We start from the raw sequence: 26,777 nt of genomic DNA on the forward strand, positions 1-26,777 counted from the left end.
AAATAAAAAAATAATTTCTTTTGATCAAAAGACGCTATTAGAGTGAAAGGCAGACACAGCACAGAGCTGGAGAAGATAGTTGCAACATATGTAAAAAATGAAGGGACTTGTATCTAGAATCTACAAAGAATTCCTGACAATTAATAAGAAAAAGACAGACAACCCAATTTAAAATAGACAGAAGATACTTTCATAGGCGTTTCATAATAGAAGAAATTCAAATGACAAGAAATACATGAATAGGTGCTCAACTGAATTAGTAAGAAAAAGAATGCAAATTAAAACCACAATGAAATACCTCTACATATTCGAAGAAAGGCTAAAATTAAAAGACACACAATACCTACGTTAGTGAGGATATGAAGCAACTGAATCTCTCATATTGTTCTGGTGAGAGCATGAACTGGGAAAACCACTTTAGAAAACTGTTTGGCAGTATGTACCAAAGTAAGCATATCTTAGGACCAAGCAATTTAGTTCGTTGGTATAAACCCCACAGAAAGCCATGCATATGCACACCAAGAGACATGGACAAATATTGCATATAAGAGCAATATTTGAAATAGACAAAAATTGAAAACAACCTAAATGTCCATCATCAGTAGAATGGATAAATAAGTTCTCATATATTCATACACTGAAATACTATAATGAAATGAAAATTAACAAATAGCAGCTTTATTCTACAACATGGATGAATCTCACAGAAATATTGAGTGAAAGAAGATACATATAAAAGAGTACACAGTGTATAATTACATTTTATAAAATGCAAAATCAGGCAAAAGTAAACTATAATGTTTATAGTTGAAAAGAAGAGAGGGCGGTAGTGAGAGGGAAGGAGACATAAGAGGAACTTCTCGGGGTACCAGTAATTTCTATTTCTTGACTGGAGTGATGATAACATACACAGGTATGTTATCTTTTATTTCATTGAGCACTTTCAACTTATATATTTTTATGTAAGTTATAGTTCAATTGTTTGTAAAGGTGCAAAGTTTTGGCTGCTGCATCTGGAAGTCTCATTCCTTCTCACAGGGAAAGGTTACTCAGGAAATGAAATCAACGCTTTCTTTGGACCTGATTGTTAAAGAGTGAGGGTTCCCCTGCCAAGCTCCTTCATGCTCCTAGAATAAAGACCAATTTATTGAACCCATCTTGTCAGATCAACCACTTAACAGGAACCAGAAATCAATATTTTCATGTGAAATCTCCTACTGTTTAAATATTAACAACCCATTCAACTGTTTTCAACGGGAGTTTGAACAGGCCAAAGAAAATCCATCTACAGCAACATGAAGGCCCAGAACTCCAGTTTTGACCTAAGGACAACAGGGAAAGGCTTTCTTCTGGAGGCATTCTTAGCTTTGTGCCATTCCCAAGCTCCCAAAAGACAAAACAAAGTCGAGTCCCGGCAATTGTCCATTCTCTTTCCAGACAGGGATTTTTTCTTTCTGAATCTGTGCTTCTTTTTCTTCTGCTAAAAAGCAGAACTGGACATCATAGACTATCTTTTTTTCTTACGCTGGGGCAGAAAGGAAAACACCTTTGAAGGGTGAGAGGACTAAGAACAAGGGGAATTGCTTTTTTTCCCTCCGTTGGCATTTCCTGGAACAATTGCTTCCGGGTTTGTGTTCTGTATTCCCTCATAGACCCCAACACACAACCACTGACCCTCCTCCTGAGGATGACATCCCACCCTACAACTGTTGCTCCTAGAGTCACACAGGGGCAGAGGTAAGGAGATCAAGACCTTCCCTCAGTCCCCTCTCCCAGATTAAAGAAATAATCAACCCAAACCTGAGGTTGCAGGAGGAGAGAACAAATGAGCCAGCGATCAGAAGGAGCAGAGGCAAGGGTAGTACTCACCCAAACCAGAAAAACCAATGCCACAATCAGGTTCTTGTACCCCTTGAATTGCTCCACGAATGGACCCATGGCAGCCTAGACTTTTCTCTGAAATATCCAATATGAACCAAGGACTCAGGTAGAACATAAAGCAATAAAACTTTAACAGAGCCCTGCAATAAAATAAAATGTGTTAGCTCTGGTAACTTTCCACAAGAGGACGTGGAAGTTTACAGCCCTGTTTCTCTCAAAAATACACATTTATAGGTCCTAGTTTCCCCCTAGAACTTGGAGTCTCACTTTCTGCCCTTTGGAACCAATGCAGCTTCCTGTAAGCAGGCAGATTCCATTCTAGGTTGCCAAGGACACCCTTGGGTCTTTACACTAAGCCAGGTTTACGCAACTGAGGCATTACCTCTTTCACAACTGTTTTAAATAATAATTCACCATATCCAAAAGCCATCAGTGAGAGAACTTACATTTTGTCATCCATTTGTAAATTTTCATAAAATGTATTTGGTGTTCATTGTAGTTTTTTACTGATATATTGTGACCCTAAAATGGGAGGACTTTGGCATGACAAATTCCCAGTGTAGGGAGAGTGTATCTACCTGAGAGTGTCAGCGTGGATTATTCCAGAGGATCATGGAGAAGTGACTTAGGTCTGCGGGAGTCAGGGTGGGGTTCAGCATGCGTCAGTGCCCACTGTCCTGAAATACATACGGTAAAATAATAATAAGGTAGAATAGAGAGCTGGAATATCAATCCAAAGAAAAATAATATAAATATGCCAAAACAATGATCAACATTCTTATTGTTGATTGTGATTCAAATTTGATTCCGACGCTCTGAATCAGCTGGGGTAGAAAGAGACAGTGCAAACCGTATCAGTATTCCCTATCCTTCAGTCATGCACTAGGAATTTCATATGATTTTGTCATATCCATATCCTGTCTACACTGTTTTTTACTTAACATTTTTCCTTAAACTTACTCATTGTAAAAATTCAAAGACATTCATTTTGAAGAGAAAAGCAATAATACCTACAAAATTAAAGGTGCAGTTATCCATTATCTTTATAAAAATTTCAAACCTACAGAGAAGAATAAGAAAATTACAACTAAGCCTTGGTGTGCCAGCCACCCAGCTCTATCAAATTGCAGCAGTTTGCCGTACACACCTCAAATTTGTGTAAACAAAAAATACTTCCTCGGTTGTTTTCCCTTCAACCTCTCCCAGATAACATCAGGACATTTATGATTTCCATATATCTTTCATATTGATACCAGCCCTGATATTGATTTCCCTACATTAAACCCAGCATATATGGGGGCAAAACCGAAGCACTCATTCCCTGCTTACTCCCTGGCTCCAGAATCCACTATTCTCCATGGAGACAGACACAGCCAAGGACAAGAACCTGGATTCATTATCTCCTCCCTGCAAAGAGATACAGGCTGGTGGGAAAGCTGCTGACCAGCAAGGCCATATGCTCCCCCTCCCCTACCTAAAACCCCAAACAAAAACCCATCCTGTTAGCTTTTCAGAGAGTTTGGGATTTCAGCATTAGCTGCCCTCTCTCCTTGCTCAGCGCTGTGCAAAAATAAAATTCCTACTTTCTTCCACTACGCCCAGTGTCAGAGATTGGCTTGCTGCACAATGAGTGAGCAAACTCACTTCAGGTTCAATATCAATTTGGCGACCGAGAAGGGACCATATCCCAAGTGGACGTCTGTTGTCTACAGCCCCAAAGGGCAAGGAATGACAGGTACCGCCAAGGCTACTTGGTTGTTTAAGCAATCAAAGTCTATTGATAAGGGGAAAATAACAAGGAGTAGGGATAAAGGGGAACAACAAATCGGTATTTACAACATCCACACCACAATCAGCCAGGGAAGTCCCAATAGTTTGTACGGTGGATGGTGGGAGCTCCGATTGTCTGGGTCTGAGGCAAAGTGTCCTTTCCTCAGTGAGACTCCCAATTGTTCTATGCCTGTGACTCCCTTTTATCCTAAGGTTTCTCTAGGTTCTGACTCAGGGTTTCAGACATTTGGATACTTTTGAGTTATTTCTTCTTGTTCCCACGGATATGGTGTTTCTATCTTTTTTGTTCCCACGAATGGGATGTTTCTAAAGTCCTGTCAGATGCCCTTAGGGGTGGCCAGCCCAGACAAGGAACATGATGCAGGACATACTCTTTGTAACTTGTGCCTTAGAGTCAGGGCCAAAGTGGCCATCTTTGGCCCCAAGCCCAGACACATTCCTTCATGTAGGGCGCAGGCCCAGTGTCCCTGGAAGGCGGGGAGGTCAATGAACTCTGGACAACGCCTCATGTGTTGCACACTAACCTCTGGCCAAAGCCCTCTCTTGCAAGCTGTCCTGCAGCTGCCTGAGCCCCTTGTCTCAGGGACAGCCCCAGGCGACTGGCTGCTAACCAGACATCATTGGCCCACGGGGCTTTTGCTTTGGTGGTGGAAGAAACTAGGTTCAGGACTTAGGAAAATGTCTCTTGTAAGTAGCTGGTAGTTTTTGTTTTTGTCCTTGTGCTAACCTTTTCCAACAGGACAAGCTAGAAATAACGGGTACCTGGCAGCCCTCTGGGCTCCGTTTATTTTGAAGTCGTGATGCCCCAGCCAGACTTTGGTAAGTCCCTCGGGTGTGCACAACCGAGGTCCCTTGTCCTTGCTCATTTGGGAAGATCTGCATGGCGCATCTTCATTTGTTGGGCGCCCACCGAGTGTAGGACACGGACTAAGCTGGGACTGGAAGCACTTTGGTTTTTAGTTTTGGTTTTGGTTTTGGTCTTTATTCTGGCTTCCGTTTGTGGCCGAGGGTTTTGGGGAAAGTGCACTTGTTTGGTATTTGCTGTTGTTTGTCTGTTTGTCTGTCCTTTTAAAAGTGTTAACATGGGAGGTGCCGCATCTATTCCACCTAAGAGCCCCTTGGGAAAAACTTTGGCTGACTGGTCAACCTATAGCTATAAGCCAATGTCTAAAGAGGGATGATTATCTTTTGTAACACCACGTGGCCACAACGCTCTTTAGACTCCAGAGAAAGAAAAATAGCCAACAATGGATCCTTAAGTTGGGAAACTTTTTAGAGAGCTCTCATGATAAACAGGTGTTTTATGGTACCTATAAAAAGACTAAATTAAAAGAAAAATGTAATGACTAGTCTTAAAAACTTAAACTTGGGGGGGGTCTCAGTTTCTTCTCATTGTCTTACAGATGCTAATGAAAACATTAAGTTAACAAAGAGAAATCAGAAAGGGAAGAGTCACAGAACTCACGCCAACAGGATGAAAATCTTGAGCTAGTTATTAAAAAGAAAAATGGGATAAATGAAACAGACACGAATAAATTTAAAACAAAGGTTTTAATAAAACACTGCCTAAGGTTGGATGGGCTAAAGGGACCCCCCCCCATTGGCTCCCCAACATTAAAGGACATCAGACAAACCTGTTCTATTTACCCCACTTTGAAAAATTTAAAAGGTCAGGAGGCAGAAATCAGAGTGAAAAACCTGACCAGCAATTGTTTGGGGCAACAGTTAGGCTACTAATGTTAATAAGACCATAAAAATTAAAGTGTTTAAGCTAGTATCATATGAAGAGGTTATGTCAACTTTTCCTGGATATTTGCTTTGGGAATAAATGTTCTGTCTAACTGGGAATGCTTCCCCTACACAATATTGTAATACCAAAACTTGTTAATGGAATTCTAATGTAAGTTATAATTAAAAGTCTAAGCATTAGTATAACTAAGATAAAGTTTTATAGAAATCGATAAACTTAAATGGGCCAATTTCAGTTCACCCAAACTGGTGTATTTACATATGCAGTTGGAAAAGCCAGCTACAATGGGAAACCTGTTTTAATCTTTTGAGGCTTCTAAATAAAAATCAGAAACACTTTACTTCCTCTTTAAGAGAAAATAATTAAATAATTTAAACATGCCAGCAGCCCAACTCAGATCTGCTGCTTTTGTTTACTCTCTTGCTGAGCTTCCCAGCAAGCTGAGCTTCCCTTCAACTTCCCAAAATTCCTGATCTAAAAGTGAAAAAGTAAAAATATGTAAACTTTTGAGATAATTTGGAATTGTAAGGGCCGTTCTGGGAAACCTGAAAAGAGAGGATTCAAAATCTCTCATAGTAGAATACAGTCTTTAATTAATATGCAAAAACTTCTAAGAGACAAAGTTATTTAACATGATAGAAAATGATCTTTGATGAACGAAAGCCTGTCTAAGTTTGCTGGTTTGATTTAAAATACACATGTCCTCAAAGTTATTGGCACTGGGTATGATGTAGACATACAGCCTGGGTCTACTGGTCAAATGAGCTCATGTCATCTCTGTTACAAAGTTTATCAGCAAAACTAATAACTTAATATAATAGCTGACTTTGTTTAATGTTTCATGAGGTTTTTGTGGACAATCTAAATATAATTGTTGAGAACAGGTAAACTAAATAAATGTAAAAGGCTAAAAGTTTTTGGAAAAAGTATTTAACAATAAATTATATATATTATGATGTATGTACTTAAAACAACTTAAAATGATGGTTAACTGCTTTAGTGTCACATAAAGTTTTTAAAAGTAATTTAAACATAATTATTAAAACTGGATAAAAGTTTTTAAGTACAATAATTAGGTTTTATAGTCTACATACTTAAAAAACAGCTTCCAAAATCTTTTTGGAAACAAACTTTATAGCTTTACTAAGTTAAGTTAAATAATAAAAGTGTATTGGGTATCTAAGTCATTTCCACATAAGATAAAATATTAAAGGTTAACTACTAAGCATAGATTTGTCTACCTTTGGTTTCTTACATCAAATAAATTTAAAAATACTTGGGTTTATTGATAAACATGTTTTATGTATGCTGAGGAATTTTCTATGAGAAAACACATATTTCTAAAAGGTCTGTATGCAAGGAAAATAAAATACATGTTTTCTGTAAAAAGGTATAAAAATTAAAAATATTTTTGTTTCTTGAGTTAAGAAAGATAAATTTGCCCTAAAGTACTGGGACAAATTCTGAATGTAAAAAAGCAACAAAAGGTTTGTGAAAGCAAAGCCCTGTAAAATTTTGTGCATGGTCAATTTGGCTAAGACTAAAGTAAATCCAATTAAATAAATTTATATGTCAAAAGTAAACTGGTACAAAATTAAAACTTGGTTTCCTCTTTCTTAAAAGGATAATTTTCCTAAACTTGTAATCTGCTCTTGATAAAAAGATTATAAAAAGGCTTTTTGGACTATTTTAACTCTGTTTCCCTTTGATTGGTTCTGTGGTCACTTTAAATAGATACCTGAACATGGTTTCACAGTGAGCTTTGTTTCCTGTCTAAACAGATGTTTTAAAGCTTTTAATATATTCTTTTTAAAGATTGGCATCTGAGCTAACAACTTGCCAAGCTTTTTTCTTTTTTTTTTGCTTTTTCTCCCCCAATTCCCTCAGTAGATAGTTGTATACTTTTAGTTGTGGGTGCTTCTAGTTGTGACATGTGGGATGCCACCTCAACAGGGCCTGATGAGCGGTGCCATGTCCGAGCCTGGGATCCGAACTGGTGAGACCCTGGGCGGCCAAAGTGGAGCACGCGAACTTAACCACTCAGCCGCAGGGCCGGCCCCAACTTTTAGTACTTTTGACAAGCTTCCTACACACACACAAATATTCAAGTCCTGAATAAAAGCTTTCTTTTGACCCGGATGAGGAGGGAAATTTTCTCTGGGGATTTTCAGAGGGCCCCTGGGACTTCTCAGAGAGATTTGCTCTCTTCCTCTAAGAAAAAATGCTTATTTAATTAGGCTTGTTTGGTATGTTAAATTACATGGGAAGCATTGTCAAATAAGTTATGATAAACTTTCTTAAATGGTATTATGTAAATGAGTGTTATTAATATAAGTATTTTTAAACTTATCTAAAATTCTGATCTGTTCTGATTGTCAGCCATGATTCTGGTTATGATCTCAAAATGTTATACGTCATAGGAATGGTCAAGTGTCTATGTCAATTACCATTTTTGAATGTTTTGTTATTTACAAACAGTTGTTTAACTTTGATGTTTTTACAAATATGTTTCATCTTCAGAGAAATTCATGGAAAGGACTCTGGTGCTTACTCTAGAGTACAGGTTCTGATAAATGTTCAGATTGCAAAACTAAACTGGGTAGAAATTACAGAACTCTAACAGAGAAACTGGTGACCTCACAAACTGCTAACAGAAGGTTAAGATCAATAACCAATTACACAGGACAGAATAAACTGATAGGAACGATTATAATTTTTATGACTTTTTGCCTGACATATTACTGATTTTTGATGTTTTGGTTTTTTTCCAGATTTAAGAAAACCTTTTTCTCTATTCTCTTAAGGAACTATGATTTATAACAATTTATAAACAAAATTGAAGCATTTATCTTTCTCTCCCTACCTTAGCCTTCCAGAATTTGGAAATTCTTAGTGAGTAGGTATTCTTATTCTCATGGCAATATGGTTGTTTGCATAAGTCCAATAAGAATTTGTTCTTCTTATATCAGTACACAATTGGAAACACTGGTTATAATACCAAGGCTTTGACTAGAACATCATATTTGAAAAAAAAAATACAGGCTTGGATATAAGAAGACAGCTTTTGAGGAACAAAGGTTGACTTTATGGAATAAAGCCATTTGGAAATATTGGCCTGGTACCTTGCATATGGGTTCAGTAACCCGGTAAGGTTGAGTAAAGGCTGTCATTCCTTCTGGCAGATACAAGGAACCTCAATATTTCAGGGAACCTCACAAAGAGAGGAATTCACCCAAATCTGTAGGTACTGCAGGCAAAATCTAATGACAAGTTCTTGGTGTGGCTTTCCTGGTCTTGAGAGACCCTTGAAATTCAACCTGAGATTCCTTATAAAATGTTCCAGCAAAGCAAATTTAAAAGAGTCTATGTGATCAATTACTATTCTTGCAGTACTTAGGTAAATAATGATGCCAAATTTATTAAAACTAGACTTATTTTGCAAACCAGTTAGTCTTAATTTGGCCATCTTTATAAAAGTGAGGGTGATTTTAAAGAGAAAGATTATGTTTCAATAAAAACTATAATACACCTTTGTGGATATTGGATTTTGGTTCTGTCAATTGCCTTTAAGATCTTTGTTACATCTGTTGACTAGACTGGATCCTGAATACTTCTAGTCTACTGAAATATCTGGCTACAAACCTCCAAACTAACATTTTCAGGTTTTTTCCATCATTTTCATTCAGAATCATTAAAAACTAAATCTACCCTTTTCCTGAAGCCTTGCAAACTGAAGCTGGAGGACTTAATATAAACTTAAGAGGGATTCATGTCTGCTGCTGTGGAAGCCACTCAACAAGCTACCTCAGTTCCCGATGACACCATCAGAGACATTTCAAACTGCAAAAGGATGCTTCAATCCTGACTTCTAGAAATCTTGATTGGCTGACCCCTGGGTTTAAGAACTAGTTTACAATTTGCTCCAACCGTTAACCTTGTTTTTCTCTTTTTGTTTCTCTAGAAAAACTTCTTATTAAATACCTGGTTCCTTACTTACATGATACAGGTCTAACTTTGGGAGCCTACCTGCATCACCACCTTATTAAAAGACTGGTTCAGTGAAATGACACAACCTGTGCCCCAATTCAGCAGGAAGTAGCTAGATTGGTCACCACCGCAAATGCCTCAAGATTGAGGGATAAACATAAAATGGGGAGGGGGATTGATACTAGCCCTGATATGGGTTTCCCTACATCAAACACAGCATATATGGGGTTAAAACCAAAGCACTCCTTCCCTGCTTACTCCCTAGCTCCCTAGCTCCAGAATCCACTATTCTCCATGAAGACAGACACAGCCAAGGGCAAGAACCTATTTTCATTATCTCCTCCCTACAAAGAGATGCAGGCTGGTGGGAAAGCTGCTGATCAACAAGGTTATGGGCTCCCTCCTCTCTGCAAGTCATCTCAAGGCCAAACACAGGCTGGTGGGAAAGCTCTGACAAACAAGGCCGTATGCTCCCCCTCCCCTACCTAAAACACCAAACAAAAACCCATCCTGTTAGCTTTTCAGAGAGTTTGGGGTTTCAACATTAGCTGTCCTCTCTACTTGCTCAGCACTGTCCAGTAATAAAATTCCTACGTTATTCCACTACACCCAGTGTCAGAGATTGGCTTGCTGCACAATGGGTGAGCAAACTCACTTCAGGCTCAATATCAATATCATTGATAAAAGAAAGAGATAAGAACAAGGCCAGAGTGGACATGACAGTTACAATGACTACCTCAAGGTGGAACTACGAGCAGAAACAAAAAATTACATTTGAACCTTGATTGTCACCAGATGGCCAGAGAACAATGCAGTAGCCTTTCCCTGCAGTTAGGACATTTAGAAAGCCCCAGACGCAAGATACACTATAGCTGGAAAGGGAAACCAATCAGAACTGGACTCAGCCTTAGTCTTGCAAACTCTGCACTTTTTGCCTTTAAAAACTGGCCACACAGGGGCTGGCCCGTTGGGGTAGTAATTATGTTTGTGCACTCTGCTTTGATGGCCCAGGATTCACAGGTTTGGATCCCAGGTGTGGATCTATGCATTTCTCATCAAGCTATGCTGTGGAGGCATCCCACATAACATAGAGGAAGATTGGCACAGGTGTTAGCTCAAGGTCAATCTACCTTACAAAAAAATGAAGCAGCCCCCCAAAGACCAAAGGGTAGCTCACCTATCAACTTGAGGGTTGAGGTGTACCTCCCCAGTTTGCAAACCTTTTAATAAACCTCACTTTTCTGTAAAAATTATCTTTGCCTCATAAAGCTGCTCATTTCAGTTAACATTTCTGGTGATGAGGATGGGATGTGAAATGGCTACCAGATTTCCTCTTGGGGGTCTACTGGACATTGCATGCTGGCACAGCCCAGAGCCCTTTGACTGTTCCTCCACATCTCCAATGGCCTCAGGAGGAGGATCAAGGTAAGGCCCTCTCGCATCCTTGAGCTCCCATACTTTGATAGAGGTCTAGAGGCTCCTTAAGAGGGGATTCCCTAATAAGGTTCAGCTGCAGCTGGTTTCCAAGGGGGTTTCTCCAGGGAATTTTCTCCAGGGAGGTGTCTCCAATACAGGGAGGTGTCTCCATTCAGGATGGACTTCAGAACAATCTTTTGTTCTAAAGATTGCTCAAGAAAAGTATAAAATGGCCAACTGCCTGCCATCACTCCTGCAGCATTTATGTACAAAAATTATTGACCAAACAGTTGCAAGTTCCTTCCCCTGTGGGTCCAAATTACTAGAGATGATCTAAAATTACACTGGCCACAATGGAGCTCCTTTGATATTCCCAAATTGGTTTCTTTGTGTGCTCAATTGGAAAAAGGGGGCTATCATACCTCTCAAAAACAATGGAATGCATTCTTTGATTAATATACAGAAGCTTCTAAAAGATAAAATGACTTCAAAAACAGCTCTAAAAAGGATCCTTACCACAAAAGAAAAGAATTTTTAGTAAAAAATCTTTAGCCATCTGAACAGGTGCAACTGCCAGGAAGCTATCTGGCTCCAAAAATTCTTTCGAGTTTTGTGCCTGAGATGTGGCTAAAATTTTAGAAGTCTCTGTCTATATCTGTGTGTGTATTGTAGGTGAGGAAGACATTTCCTCTACCCACTCTAGGTCCTTCTGGCCAGATTACAAGTTAAATTCATATGAGACAGAATAACAGGAGAAAATTAACCAAAGCTTTATAACATGTATTCATGGGAGAGACCTAGAAAAACTGAGTAACTCACCAAAATGGCAGAAGCTGTCGCCTTAAATAACATCCTCAGCTAAAGACAAAAGTAGGACGTTGGGGGTGGGAGGAGTCAGTTAGAGGAGATTACCAGAAAAGCACAGTAAACCGAGTGAGTTTGTTATGCAGATTTAAGTCCTTGCCTTCCACATTAAGAGTTTCTAGAGATAAAGGCATCTTCCCTTCTTCCTGGTTCAGAGAGGGAGACACCTTTACAGATGGAGATTTCCTTTACAAATGTAAATCTCTCTTAACAAAGGGTAAGTAATTTCTACTCTTCAGAGTTTGTCTCATGTCTGCAGTTTTTAAAAGTAACCAGCCCCAAATAATCCTCATACCAAAGACACATGTCTTGGGGTGGCCAATTCCACTCCCCCACAGTCCTGCCTTTGAAATTTTTAAGTTTCACAGTCCTTTGAAATTTTAAGAAGTTTCATGGTCCAGAAGTTGAGTGGTAGATTATTTCATCTCACTGAACATTTCTTAGTCCTGATAATAGATCAGTCCAATTAAATTCATTTTAGAAGGTGATGATGCAGGAGGTCTCCCAAAGTTGGGCCTATTTGTGGAAGGAAGCAATCAGGTATTTAGTAAATATTTCTATGGAAATAAAAAGAAAAACAACGTTAATGGTTGGAGCAAATTATAAGCCAGTTCCTAAGCCCAAGGGGCAGCCAGTCAAGAAGATTTCTAGTTGTCAGAGTCAAAGCATCTTTTGCAGCTTGAGATGTTTTTAATGATGTCATCAGGCATTCAGGTATCTTTCTAAGAGGTTTACATCTTACCATTGCTGTGTATGTTTATATCAAGTTGTTTAGCTTCAGTTTGCAAGGCTTCAGGAAAAAGGGCAGGTTCAATTCTCAATGATTCCAAATGAAAATGAGGGAAAAAATTGAAAACATTAGTTTTTGGGATTTGTAGTCAGAAAGTTCAGGAGACTTGAAGAGTTCAGGATCCAGTCCAGTTCACAGGTAGAAAAAAACCCTCAAAGACAATTAACAGAACTAGGATCTAATATCCACAAATGTGTATTATAGTTTTTTACTGAAACATAATTTTTCTCTCTAAAGTCACCCCCATTTTTACCAAAGATAGACAAATTAAGACTAAACAGTTTCAAAAAAACTTGGCCCAATTATTCACATAAGTGCCCCAAGAATAGCAATTGATCACATAAGCTCTTAAATCTGCCTTGCTGGAATTTTTTATGAGGAATCTCAGATTGAACTTTAAAGGCTTCTTGAGGCTGAAAAAGCCAAGCCAAGGACTTGCCATTAGATTTTGCCTCCCTGTAACTACAGATTTTGGTGGACTCCTCTCTTCTCGAGGTCCCCCAAAATATTTTGAGGTTCCTTGCACCTGCCAGATAAGTGAGCTTCCTTACTTACCAGATAAGTAATTGCTGGAATCTCTGTAAAAAAGGTACCAAGCCAATATTTCCAAGTGGCTTTATTCCATAAAGTCCAATCTTTGTTTCTCAAAATCTGTCTGGTCATATATAAGTCTATGCCTGTTTCTCTCAAATATGACATTCCAGTCAAAGCTTTGGTAAGATAACCAGTGTTTCCAATTGTGTCCTGTTATAAGAAGAAAAGATTCTTATTGAACTTATGCAAGTAACTATATTGCCATGAAAATAACAATACTTACTAAGAGTTTCCAAATTCTGGAGGGATCAGATAGGGAGAAAAAGACAAATGCTTCAATTCTGCTCACAAAGGTATAATTTCACCAAATTGCTATACATCGTAGTTAGCATAAGAGAAAAGAGAAAAAGATGTCCTTAAATCTGAGAAAAAAATTAAAAAATCAACAATATTTCAAATGAAAAGTCTTAAAAAATTATAATCACCCTCATCAGCTCATACGGTCTTATATAATTGATTCTTAATATTAATCTTCTATTAGCAGATTTATGAGGTCATTAGTTTCTCCATTAGAGTTCTGTAATTTCTTACCCAGTTCAGTTTTAAGATCTGAAGGTTTATCAGAAACCTGCATTCCAGAGTAAATGTCAGAGGCCTTTCCATGAATCTCTCTGAAGATGAAACATATTTGCAAAAGCTTCAGAGTAAAAGAATAACTGTCTGTAAGTGACAAAAGGCTTAAAGATGACAATTGACAAAGAAACTTGGTGATTTCTGTGACATACAACACTTTAAGATAATAACCAGAATTGTGCTTGATAACCAGGACATATCAGAATTTTAGGAATGCTACATAATTTTTTAAACACCTATATCAATAACATTTACCCACATAATACCATAGATCTCTTTGAAACAATGTTTAGTTATCCATTTAAGCATAGTGACAACTAAAGATTTTTAGGGAAATCCAAAAGATTAAATAGCTTTAAGACCTTAGCACCTGTGGTTAAAGACTTAATAAACAATATGGGAAATTTATTTTGATAAAACATAAAATCCCTACCCTTCTGCTAATCTACTTAAAGAAAAAGCTTTCCATACTCTCTTCACCAAGAGCAGACTAAAAGTTCAGGAAAATTATCCTTTGAGAGAATACCAAATTTTAATTTCTTCACCAGCTTATTTTTAACATTAAAACTCATTTACTTAATTGGATTTACTTTGATCTTAGTCAACTTGACTAGCATAAAACTCCTTTCAGAATTTCTCCTTCAAAAACCTTCTACAGCTTTGTTTTTACATTCAGAATTTGTCCCATGCCTCCTTTCTTCCTTTCTAGGAAGACTTTAGGACAAATTTATCTTTCTTAAGCCAGCAAACAAAAATACTTCCATTCTTTATACCTTCCTTACTGAAAATATACATTTTACTTTCCTTGAATACAGACCTGTTTTCCTTATTAGCTTTCGGTAGTTTTAATTACATATATTAATTAGAATTTTAGCCCTTAACAAACCATAGTAAAAACTAAAAAGGTGAGCAACTATGAACTGTCTTTTATATGAGCATTCTAAACACTTTTCATAATTTCTAGGAAACATACTACTTCAAGTAATAAAACACAAGGCATGTTTACTAATAGACTCAAACACTGTTAGCCTCTCTGCAATGAGAAGCCAAAAGTAGATAAACTTACATTTAATAATTAATGTCTAATATCTTATTTGGAAATGATCTAGACACTCAATGAATTTTATCATTTAAATTAACCTAGCAAAACTTCAAAGTTTCAAGTTACCAGTGATTTTGGAAGCTATTTTAAATACACATGCCATAAACTATAATTATTGCTAAAATTTTATCTACAAACTCTTATTTCATTTATATCTAAATCATTTGTTCCAAATAATTATGTTTAGATTACCCACAAAAACTTCATGAGACATTAGACAAAATTAGCTATCAATCTAAGTTATTATGCTGACAAATTTGTAACAGGGATAACATGAACTTTTTTTCTTTTTTTTACTAGTAAACCCAGGCTGCACACCTGCATCATATCCAGTGATGGTAAGTCTTAAGACATGTCTATTTTAATCAAACCAACAAACAAACAAGTTTTCATTTACCAAGGATTAATCTATATCGTGTTAACTTAAAAGACATTGGGTTAATTTCTATTGCATTTAGAATTTATGTAAGTGCTTACTTTAAGCCAATTAAACAGAGCTCTTAATTTTGGCCATGCCATCTGGGGGTAAAATAGCACACATATATAACATACATATAGACATACATAAACACGCAGGTAGACACAGACAGAGATGTTAAATTTTTGTTATGAATCAGGTGCAATACAAAACTCACTAGTTTCTGAGAAACATTTGCATTTCAAAGAATGGCTCTCATGTCCTAGAGAAGATGGGAGCAGAAAATTTACGTCATAAAGATACAGAGAAACCAGTCAAGTTTTCTTAAAAATGGGGTTTCTGGGGCATACTTGCCCTATCTATTTCTAATGTCTTACTCTTTTGTCTCAACTAACATCTGGGAGCATTTTGAGGAATGAAGGGAGGCTTTGCAATTGGCAAAAGACAGCTGCACTTTGAACTTCCCGCTAGAACCACACATCCGGCCTTGCAGAAATTTGCAAGACAAAAACCGCTGCTTCCAGTTCTCCCAAAGAATAGCATTACAGCCTGAAAGACAAAAAAAAAAAAAAAAAGAAAGAAAAAGAAAAGGCTGACTCACCCCTCCAGCTACACCCTTCCAATTGCTTATTTATATCAGGAAAATTTTTAACTTAAGAGGTGAGTCAAAGATTTGTGTTTTCTAAAACTTTCAGGACAATGTGTCATACTTTTAAGAGTCTTACAATCAGGCAGGGGAAACATTCCCCAGTGAGACAATGTCTGTCTGCACAATACAATCTATAATACAATCAAGCAAAAAGAGATACAATCACTTTACATAAACCCCATAAATATATCAATTTTCTATAAATTTCATCTGAATCCCATCAACTCATATACCTCTACTAATAGCTTTCATTAGGACTTTATCAATAGGTGTTCATTTTATAATACTGGATAGGGGAAGTATCCCCAGCCAGACATTTTAAAACATACTCAGGTAAAGTCGATATAGCCTCTTTGTTAAAAAGTCAGCTCAAGCATTCCTACCTTTGTAATCTTATCAGCACTTAGACTTTTACATTTAATCAATTCAATTGTAACCTGAGTCAGGGCCTTAAGGCTAGTCATTATTTTTGTGTGTGCTTCCTTTTAATTTGGACTTTCCATAGGTACCAATAAAATTTATGATGAGAGCTCTCACAAACTTTTTTCCTCAATTTAGAAGTTTTTCCAATTTAAATGATCCATCATCTTGCCACATTGACAAATAGGATCTTAACAGCAACTCATACCAATAAGCTTAACCATGGGTGCAAGAGGCATCCCCAAAAGAGATCCAGAAAATTCACTCCCAAAAATAGTCTAAGAAAGTAAAGACCTTCATTGCACAGCAAGCAATGAAAGTTGAGATGACAAAGACCCCTTATGAAAGCAATTGGGATCCCTTATTACAAACTCCCCTGAGAGCTGACACAGCTGGACAAAGACAGTCTGTCCCAGAATCCCAGTCTACTCGACTGGCCACCAAGATGTGTCCCAGTACATGCATCCTCTGATGGCAGAGACCAGAAAGGTCACAAAGCCAAGCTCTCAAGACATAGAACAAGACAAAAGGCCCAGACAACAGGCTTATAGAGATGCCTGTGTCTTATGACAAAAAAAGAAAAGACAGAGGGGCTGGCCCCATGGCCACATGGTTAAGTTCGCACACTTCACTTCGGCAGCCCAGGGTTTTGCCAGTTTGGATCCTGGGCGCAGACATGGCACCACTTGTCAGGCCATGTTGAGGTGGCATCCCACATGCCACAACTAGAAGGACTCACAACTAAAATATACAACTATGTACTAGGGGGATTTGGGGAGAAAAGCAATTAAAAATATTTTAAAACAACAAAAGACAGAGACAAGGAAAGTACTATCTCTGAGAGGAAAAGGATCTACAACCAAGGAGTATTCAACCAAATTCTAGAGTAGCTGAATCCAAGAAGCTAGCCTCACCAAAATTTTCTCCTGCTAATCTAAATTTAGAAAAGAAAAAAAACCTCATCATTCTTGCTTCCATTGGACCCTGCAGGCAGAGATCCGGGAGACTGATGTGGTAAGAACTCTTACCTCTTGCCAGCTCTTGTTAGGGGCCCAGGATCTCTCAGCTGCAGAAGTCCAGGAGTGAGCAGTGTCCAGCCAGTGAAATTTTATCACACCCTGATCACCAAACTGTAGGTGAGGAAGACATTTCCTCTACCCAACCTGGGTCCTTCTGGCCAGACATCGAATTAAATTCACATAAGACAGAATAACAGGAGAAAACTAAACAAAGCTTTATAATGTGTATACATGGGAGAGACATAGGAAAACTGAGTAACTTGCCAAAACAGTGAGAGCTGTGACCTTAAATAACATCCTCAGCTAAAAACAAAAGGAGGAAGTTAGGAGTGGGAGGAGACAGTTAGGGGAGATTACCAGAAAAGCACGGTAAACCTCGTGAGTTTATTATGCAAATTTAAGTCCTTGTCTTCCACGTTAAGAGTTTCTAGAGATAAAGGCATCTTCCCTTCTTCCTGGTTCAGAGAGGGAGACACCTTTACAGATGGAGATTTCCTTTACAAATGTAAATCTCTCTTAACAAAGGGTAAGTAAATTCTACTCTTCAGAGTTTGTCTCATGTCTGCAGTTTTTAAAAGTAACCAGCCCCAAATAATCCTTATACCAAAGACACATGTCTTGGGGTGGCCAATTCCAGTCCCCCACAGTATGTTTATGTATGTGAGTCTCCCTCTATATATAGTTGTCTGCCTCTGGATGGTAAAATTTCTAAAGCAGCTCTATTTAATTGGCTTGAAGTAAGTGCTTATATAAATTATTTCTAAATGTAATAGAAGTTAGCCCAGATATCTTTCAAGTTAACATGATATAAAAATAATCTTTAGTGAATAAAAGCTTGTTTAAATTTGCCGGTTTAATAAAAACAGGAATGTCTTCAGAGTTATCAATATTGAATATAATGCCAACATACAACTTTTTCTACCTGGGTTTACTGGTTGGATGGGCTCATGCTGTTTCTGCTGTGGAATTTTTCAGCAGGAAAAATAACTTGGGGTAATGTTTAACTAGTTAATGTCTAATCCAAACATAATTGTTAAAAAAAGTGTTCAAATAAATGTAAATAAAACAAAAACTTATACTATATTAAACTTAATCATGGATATTCATTAAATATCTAAATCATTTCTGGGTAGGATGGAATACTAAGATATTGGTTGCTAAACATAAGTTTGTCTAGTTTGGGCTTCCTAGTTTTTTTACAGAGGCAAACAAATTTGGGTATATCAATAGACATGTTTTGTGCCACATTAATAAATTTTCTGTAAAGAGAAACATGCTTTTGGAAATTATAAAATGTGTTTATGGGTTTGCTAAACTACTACAGGATGTTAATATATGATAGACAGTTCACAATTGCCTGCTTCCTAGTTTTCAATGGAAAATAAAGATGACAAATAGTTTTTTTAGTCTTTTTTTTTTTTTTTGAGGAAGGTAAGCCCTGAGCTAACTGCTGCCAGCCCTCCTCTTTTTTGCTGAGGAAGACTGGCCCTGAGCTAACATCTGTGCCCATCTTCCTCTACTTTATATGTGGGACGCCTACCACAGCATGGCTTGCCAAGCTGTGCCATGTCCGCACCCGGGATCCGAATTGGCAAAGCCCAGGCCACCGAAATGGAATGTGCGCACTTAACCACTGTGCCACCAGGCCGGCCCCCAACAAATAGTTTTTTTTAAAGTTGAAAAAAGCTGAGAATACAAAAGGAATCAAAGAGAAAATGTCAGAACACTTAGAGTAATAATCATAAATTAACTCTATGAAAACAGGGCACATTGATGCTGAGAGGGTGCAGACAAAGCACCACAAGCCCCTTTAAAAGATGAAAAACAATGGAACCTTGATAAGAGCTTTCTCCTACTGTGGAGGATTTACTGTAACTTCCTATTTTTCAAACTATGATAACAGACTATTGATAACTTATAAGTAACATTTATGTAAATAAAAAATGTACATGGCATCTACATTTATCAATATGGATAAATGGATGATATATATTTTTCAATTTTATTTATAATATATAGATAAATTTATTATAAAATCTACATATTTAAGTGAAAGACAGTAATTTCGCAAAATACATGTATGGCATATACTGAAATAAAAAATACATGTCAGTTTAATAAATGTTTATTTCTGTTACTTATATGATTTTATGTTTATATATAGGCACATACTGGACCATAACATATAGTACATTTCTTACCATGATATGATCCAACATGTTTAAAAGCCACTGTTCTTATACCACAGTAAATTGAGCAACACAAGGGGCTACACAGCCAGATAGAGAGGGCCATACGGGAGCAACCACCCTTTCTGTCCTGTACACACAGTGATAACTCCTCAAGGCCAAGCTGTAATCACTCTCTGACAGGCTCAACCTCTGCTGCCTTGTCTTTTAAGATTTATAGCCAAACAATAATCTTTGTTTAAAAGAAATTCCCCCATTTCTTATAAGTACTTGCTAAAGTACTGAGCTAAAAATTCTGGTGGTGGCTTCCCAGATATTTGTAGCTCTGCCATCAGTTTCAAAGCTATTATTCCATCTTTCAAGTCTTTATTCTGCTTACTCAGTTTAGAGCAACCCCTTTCAGCAATAATATGGGGATCTTCTTGCCTCTGCCTGTTCTATCACTCCCAGTTTAGCAGAGCAATGTCAGGATAAACCTATAGACACAAGGGAACCTCATGTTGTTATTTCCAAAAAGTGTATGGCTTATTTTAATTATATGATATAAAAGAAGTTTATATTCATTTGATGTAGTGTATAGGCAATTATGCTATCCTCTAAGTATAAAATCTGTAATTATTCTATAACAATTGCCTTGCATTTCTTTTCTAGGTCAGCTTTGTAACTTATAAAATTGAGAAAATGGACTATATGTGAAAAGTAGAAAATAGGATATGTGTCTTCGGTAAAGAAGTATAAAAAATAAAAATATTTTTGTTTGTTTTATTTAAAAGGACAAATTTGTCCTCAAGCACTAGAGAAAGAAAAAAAGGACATGGGACAAATTCTCAATGTAAAAAAATGCGACAAAAGGTTTGTGGAAGTAAAACCCTGAGGAAAGAGTTTTGTACATGGTCAAGCTGGCTAAGATTAAAATAAATTTTTTAAAAAATAAATTTTAATATCAGGGGCTGGCCCCGTGGCCGAGTGGTTAAGTTCACGCGCTCCGCTGCAGGCGGCCCAGTGTTTCGTCGGTTCGAATCCTGGGCGCGGACATGGCACTGCTCGTCAGACCACGCTGAGGCAGCGTCCCACATGCCACAACTACAGGAACCCACAACGAAGAATACACAACTATGTACCGGGGGGCTTTGGGGAGAAAAAGGAAAAAATAAAATCTTAAAAAATAAATAAATAAATTTTTATATCAAAAGTACACTGGTACAGCAGCCAGCCCCATGGTCTAGCAAGTGATTTCAGGACACTCCACTTTGGCAGTCCACTTTGGTTCCCAGGCACGGACCTACACCACTTGTCAGTGGCCATGTTGTGGCAGTGGTGACCCACATACAAAGTAGAGGAAGACTGGCACAGATGTTAGCTCAGGGCGAATCTTCCTTGACAAAAAAAAAAGTACCCTGGTGCAAATTTAGAATTTGGTTTTTCTCGCTATTAAAGGACAAAGTCTTCTCAGATTATTGGTCTTCTCTTAGTAAGAAATTGTAAACAAAGTTCCTTTACCTTTAATGTAATCTGCCTAGGAAATAAAGAATCTGTGTTTTGTCTTATTAAGTCCTCGAAAATTTGTTATCCTTTTTGATCAAATATATTTAAACCTTTTGACATTTTTAACAAACTTCCCAGAGGGTTCAAATCCTAGATAAAAATCTTTCTTATGACTTAAAAACAAACTTTCAGAATTTCCAATCAGCCCTGGGATTTCTCAAAGAACTTGTCCTCTCTTTCTATAAAGAGAGAAATATTAAGCTTATTAGACTTGTTTGATGTGTTAAGTTACATGGGAAACATTGTCAAATAAATGATAGTGGACCTTCTTAGATTATATTATGTGGGTAAATGTTATTAATATAAATTTTTTTTAATTATATGATATTCCAAAAGTTATGATCTGTCCTGGTTGTCAGTCATAATTCTAGTTATTATCTCAAAGTGTTGTATGTCACAGATAGCCAAGTGTCTTTCTTTCTCAATTGCCATTTTTAAGTGTTTTATTATTTCCAGATAGATGTTTTGCTCTGATGTTTTTGAAAATATGTTTCATCTTCAGAGAGATTCATGGAAAGGATTCTGACACTTGCTCTAAAATACATGTTTCTGGTGAACTTTCAGATTATAAAACTGAGCTGGATAAGAACACTGAGAAACTGTTGGCCTGATAAAACTGCTAACGGAAGACCAAGATCAAAAATTGATTACATGGGAATAAATAAATTGATGTGGATGATTATAATTTTTATGACTTCATTTGAAATATTGCTGATTTTTTTATATTGTGTTTTTCCAGGTTTAAGGAGATCTTTTTCTCTTGAGGAACTATGACTTATAGAAATTTGCAAGCAGAATTAAAGCATCTATCTTTTTCTCCCTATCTAATCCCTCCAAAATTTAAAAATTCTTAATGAATGAATATTCTTATATTCATGACCATATAGTTATTTGCATAAGTTCAACAAGAATCTGTTTTCTACAGGACACAATCAGAAACACTGGTTATATTACCATGGCTTTGACGGAATGTCATATTTGAGAAAAACATACATAAACTCAGATATGGCCAAACAGCTTTGAGGAACAAGGGTAGACTTTATGGATCAAATAAAGCCGCTTGGAAATATTGGCCTAAAATCTTGCTTACAGGGTTCCCAGCAACCTTCCCAGGTAAGTAATGAAGGTCAATTCCCTGGCAGGTGCAAGAACCTTAGGGCATTTTGGGGACATCAAAAGGAGAGGAATTCACTCAAATCTGTGGGTATTGCAGGAAGAGTCTGATGACAAGTCCTTGGTTGACTTTCCAGGCCCCAAGAGGCCTTTAAAGTTCAATCTGAGATTCCTTATAAAAAAGTTCCAGCAAAACAGATTTAAAAGACACTTTATGATCAATTGGTATTTTTATTGTACTTATGTAAATAATTGGGCCAAGTTTATTAAAACTAGACTTATTTTGCAAACCAATGAGTCTTAATTTGGCTATTTTGGGTAAACATGAGTGTAATTATTTTTAAAAATTATGTTTCAGTAAAAACTATAGTACACATTTTTAGATAGTGGATTCTCATTCTATTAAGTATCTTTGAGGTTTTTGTTTTCCACCTATAAACTGAACTGAATGCCAAATTCTTCTAGTTTCCTCAAATATCTGGTACAAATCTCCAAACTAATGTTTCCATTTTTTTTCATCCTTTTCATTTGAAATCATTGAGAATTGAGGCCACCCTTTTTTCCTGAGGCCATGCAAACTGAAACTGGATGGCTCGGTATAAACTTAAGAGAGATCACTATGATGGCCTATTTTAGACAATCTTCATGGCTGTAGCTGTATAAGCCACTCAAAAAGTTTACCTGAACACTTGATGACATCATCAGAGACATTTCAAACTGCAAAGGATGCTTTGACCCTGACAGCTAAAAATCTTCTTGACTGGTCATCCCCTGGGCTCAAGAATTAATTTATGATTTGCTCCAACCATTATTCTTGTTTTTCTTTTTGTTTCATCAGATTTCACTTGAGTTTCCAGGCCCTAACCTCGATTGGTTTATAGACCTCTTCTCTTGGATTCCCCAATAATTCAGGTCCATTATGGAGGGGATTCTAAAGTTTCAACTGTCTATTTTGCTAATATGTGTGGTCATCTATATAATTATAAAATATAGACTTAAGTGTTGTCCCAAAGCCATTGATCAAAGTGCTAAAATATTAGTCATGCAAAACATTCCTTGCTCTCCCCACCTGGTACCCAAAGTATTTTAAATAAAGGTAGAACAATTTCATTCCTCTGACCCTGATCTTCACCTTTTAACAGCAGGAAGTAGCTAAAGAGGTCTTCCCTCCCATTCCCCAAGACTGAGAAATGATTAAAAAAAAAAAAACAATAGGATTGAAACTGAGATTGAAAGAGTTGTATTTTTCCCTGGATTATGGTAAAACCATGCCTCATACCCACAAGATTGACATGGGAAACAAAGTAACCAAAGTTTCTGAGCTTGTTTTGCAGAACAACAGGAGGACCTCTGATAAGAGGGCAGCTTGCTGACAGTTCCTCCACTCACCTGATCAAACATTGTGCAGTAGTATCTGGATGTCACCCACTCCAGCAACCCACACAATGCTGGTTCAAGCCACAACTTACGTTCAGCCGATGTCACACTCTGATGCTTCTCATGTAGGACTAGATGGAGCCCAAGCAGCTGGGGGGGGGGGGACTTAGATTTTGAGGGACCTGAATACTCCCTGAATTGATCAAAGAAGTCACATTGTCAAATCTATGATCAATAGGGGGAAAAGAAGAGAAAAAGAAAAGAACGAGGCCAGAGTTGACATGAGGGTTATCATGACTACCTCAAGGATGAACTATGGGCATAAGTAAAAAACTACATTTTAACCTTGACTGTCACCAGATGGTTGAAGAACCATGCAGTAGTCTTTCCCTGCGGTTAGGATGTTTAGAAAGCTCCGAACACAAGACACACTGTAGCTGGCATGGGTGACCAATCAGAACTGGACTCAGTCTTACCTGGCAAAGGTTGTACTTTTTGCCTTTAAAAATCAGCCACCCAAAGACTGAGGGGGTCTCACCTATCAACTTGTGGGTTGAGGTATACTTCCTTAGTTTTCAAACTTTTTAATAAAGACTCACTTTTCTTTAAAACTTACTTTTGCCTTGTAAAGCTGCTCATTCGGTTAACACCATCCACAAAATGTATCCATAAAAATATATATAAATAAATATATATATAATTGTATCTGCCTGATTTCAACATGTATAGAAGTGGAAGTTGTATGTCTCCTTCTGCAACTTGCTTTTTTTCTCAATATGTTTTTGAGATTTATTCCTATTAATATATGTAGTTCTGGTTCACTCATTTAACAAACTGAATCATATTCTGTTGTGTGAATATGACAACTTATTTATACTTTCTCTTGCCCATAGGAATTTAGGTTGTTTCCAATTTTTCATACTTAGAAACAAAGCTGCAACTCACATCCTTATGCTTGTCTGCTTGTGGGCAAGTGTGATGACTTCTCTAGAACAATACTTTGCAAACTCTCCGTGCTAAAGGACCAGGCTAATTTTCTTTCTGATCTGTCATGAACTGATGCTTTTGTAAAATATATTAAAAATAAATTGCCAGAAAAGAGAAATGAAAAATACCAGACGAGCATTTTTCATTATTTTACCATACAAACATGTACCACTAAATAATCATAATAATTGCATGTTATGAACATTATATAAAAGATACCATTCTACAACTTGCTGTATCCCCGCCACTTAATTATTTTTGAGAATTGTGCATATAGCCCTAATATATTCATTTTAACTGCTGTTTAGTAAATGATTGAATAAATAAAATATAGTTAATTGATTCATTCTCCTGGTGTTGCACATTTAACTTGCTTCCAATTATTCACTCTTGTAAATAGTGTTGAAATGAATACTCATACATGTCTCCTTGTGAGCAATTCATGAAGAGTTTTCTACAATTTATATCAGGGAGTAAAATTGCTGAACTTCATAAGGTATATGCATCTTCAGCTTTGTTAGGTGTGGATAAATTGCTCTCCAAAGTGACTGTACTATTTATACACTCACCAGTAATGGTGAGTTCCTTTGCTCCACATATTTACGAGTATTATCAGACTTGCTAAGTTTTGCCAAGCCAGCGAATTCTAATGGTACCTCATTGTGGTTTTAATTAGGAGTTCTCTGATTACTCATGAAGTTCATTATGTTGTCACGTGTTTATAAAGATTTTCTCTTCTATAAATTTCCAGTTCATGTATCTTACTCATTTTACCATTGGGTATTCTTAACTTAGCAAAATAATCATTGGGTTCATCTAGGGAAAAATTGTGCAAAAATCGCCAAGAAAATGCTTAAATAGTAACGAGAGGTAGTTTGATATTAAAATATGCTTTAAACTAAAATGTGCTATGATAGATAAGAACACATACTAGTAACAGACTAGACAGACTAATAAAACTACATAATCCAACCATATGCTGAAGAGAAAGCCTAGACTCAGACCAAGCATGGTAGATAGCATGTGACAGAGGTGGCATTTCAAACCAGTGCAGAATAAAGACATTATTCAATAGATGGTGTTGTGATAATTTTTGATTAAAGTGCTAAAATTTTAATAGTAAAACCAAAACCCATTATTTTTTGAAAATTAAGATTTATATAATATTGCACTGGAAAGGACTTTTTATTGTGGTAAAATATATGTAACATAAAATTTATCATTTTAAAGTATACAATTCAGTGACATTAAGTGCATTTCCGATATTGTGCAACCATCACCACTAACTAGTTCCAGAATTTTTATATCACCCCAAAAGGAAATCCCATATCCATTAAGCAATCACTTCTCATTCCCCACTCCTCTTCCCATTAAGCACTAATCTACTTTCTGTCTCTACGGATTGGCCTCTTCTAGACATTTTATCTAAATGAAATTTTAGATACAATAAAAGTACGATAAGTAAACATACAATAAGTGGCCTTTTGTTTCTGGTTTCTTTCGCTTCACATGTTTCCAAATTCATCCATGTTTCAGCATGCATCAGTACGTCATTACTTTTAATGGCCAAATGATATTCCATTCTATGTATAATACTACATTCTGTTTATCTATTCAGCAGTTGATGGACATTTTGTTTGTTTCTGCCTTTCGGCTATTGTCAATAGAGACGCTACAAATATTTATATACAAGTTTTTGTGTGAACACATGTTTTGAATTCTCTTGAGATATACCTAGAAGTGGAATTGCTGGGTCATAGAATAACTTTGATTTTAACTTTTTTTTTTTTGTAAAGAATATTGTCCCTGAGCTAACATCTGTTGCCAGTCTTCCTCTTTTTGATGAGGAAGATTGTTGCTGAGCTAACGTCTGTGCCAATCTTCCTCCACTTTGTATGTGGGACACTGCCACAGCATAGCTTGATGAGTAGTGTGTAGGTCTGCACCTGGGATATGAACCCACGAACCCCAGGCTGCCGAAACAGAGCGCATGAATTAAACTACTATGCTACTGGGCCAGCCCCTCATTTTAACTTCTTGAGGAACTTCCAAACTCTTTTCCACAATAGTTGCAACATTTTACATTGCCACTAGTAATGCATGAAGACTCCAATTTCTTTGCATTCTTGTCAACAGGTTATTTTCTGTTTTAAAAAAATTATGGCCATCCTAGTGGCTATGATTTGCATTTCCTAATGACTACTGATATTGAGCATCTTTTCATGTGCTTGTTTATCATTCATAAGTATTCTTCAAATAAATGTCTATTCAAGTCCTTTTCCCACGTTTTAATTGGGTTATTTGTCTTTTTC

At 36.9% G+C, this 26,777-nt stretch overlaps 1 protein-coding gene and 1 long non-coding RNA gene across 7 annotated transcripts in view; one reads left to right on the forward strand and one right to left on the reverse strand.

Annotated features, from left to right (window-relative positions):
* The window catches only part of LOC103567379 (NXPE family member 3-like), a 93,908-nt gene that overhangs the window by 33,895 nt on the left and 33,236 nt on the right, over window positions 1-26,777 (reverse strand). For 2 of the 6 annotated variants that reach the window (XM_070566277.1, XM_008544024.2), the window contains exons 1-3: window positions 17,264-17,549; window positions 2,460-2,558; window positions 1,870-2,021 (exon numbers count right to left, since the gene is read on the reverse strand). In XM_070566277.1, coding sequence (XP_070422378.1) covers window positions 1,870-1,938 — 69 coding nt within the window. In that variant the 5' untranslated portion in view covers window positions 1,939-2,021; window positions 2,460-2,558; window positions 17,264-17,549. Of the gene's footprint in view, window positions 1-1,869; window positions 2,022-2,459; window positions 2,559-4,434; window positions 4,574-17,263; window positions 17,550-26,777 lie in introns of those variants that run through there. The other 4 variants (XM_070566273.1, XM_070566276.1, XM_070566274.1 and 1 more) reach the window with 4 other exon arrangements.
* Window positions 4,187-24,811, forward strand: LOC139074700 (uncharacterized). The gene is made up of 4 exons (XR_011524351.1): window positions 4,187-4,359; window positions 15,049-15,086; window positions 21,553-22,101; window positions 23,436-24,811. It is a non-coding gene; the product is annotated as an uncharacterized lncRNA (long non-coding RNA).

This window comes from Equus przewalskii, chromosome 12 (assembly GCF_037783145.1).
Source record: "Equus przewalskii isolate Varuska chromosome 12, EquPr2, whole genome shotgun sequence".
Lineage (NCBI taxonomy): Eukaryota > Metazoa > Chordata > Mammalia > Perissodactyla > Equidae > Equus > Equus przewalskii.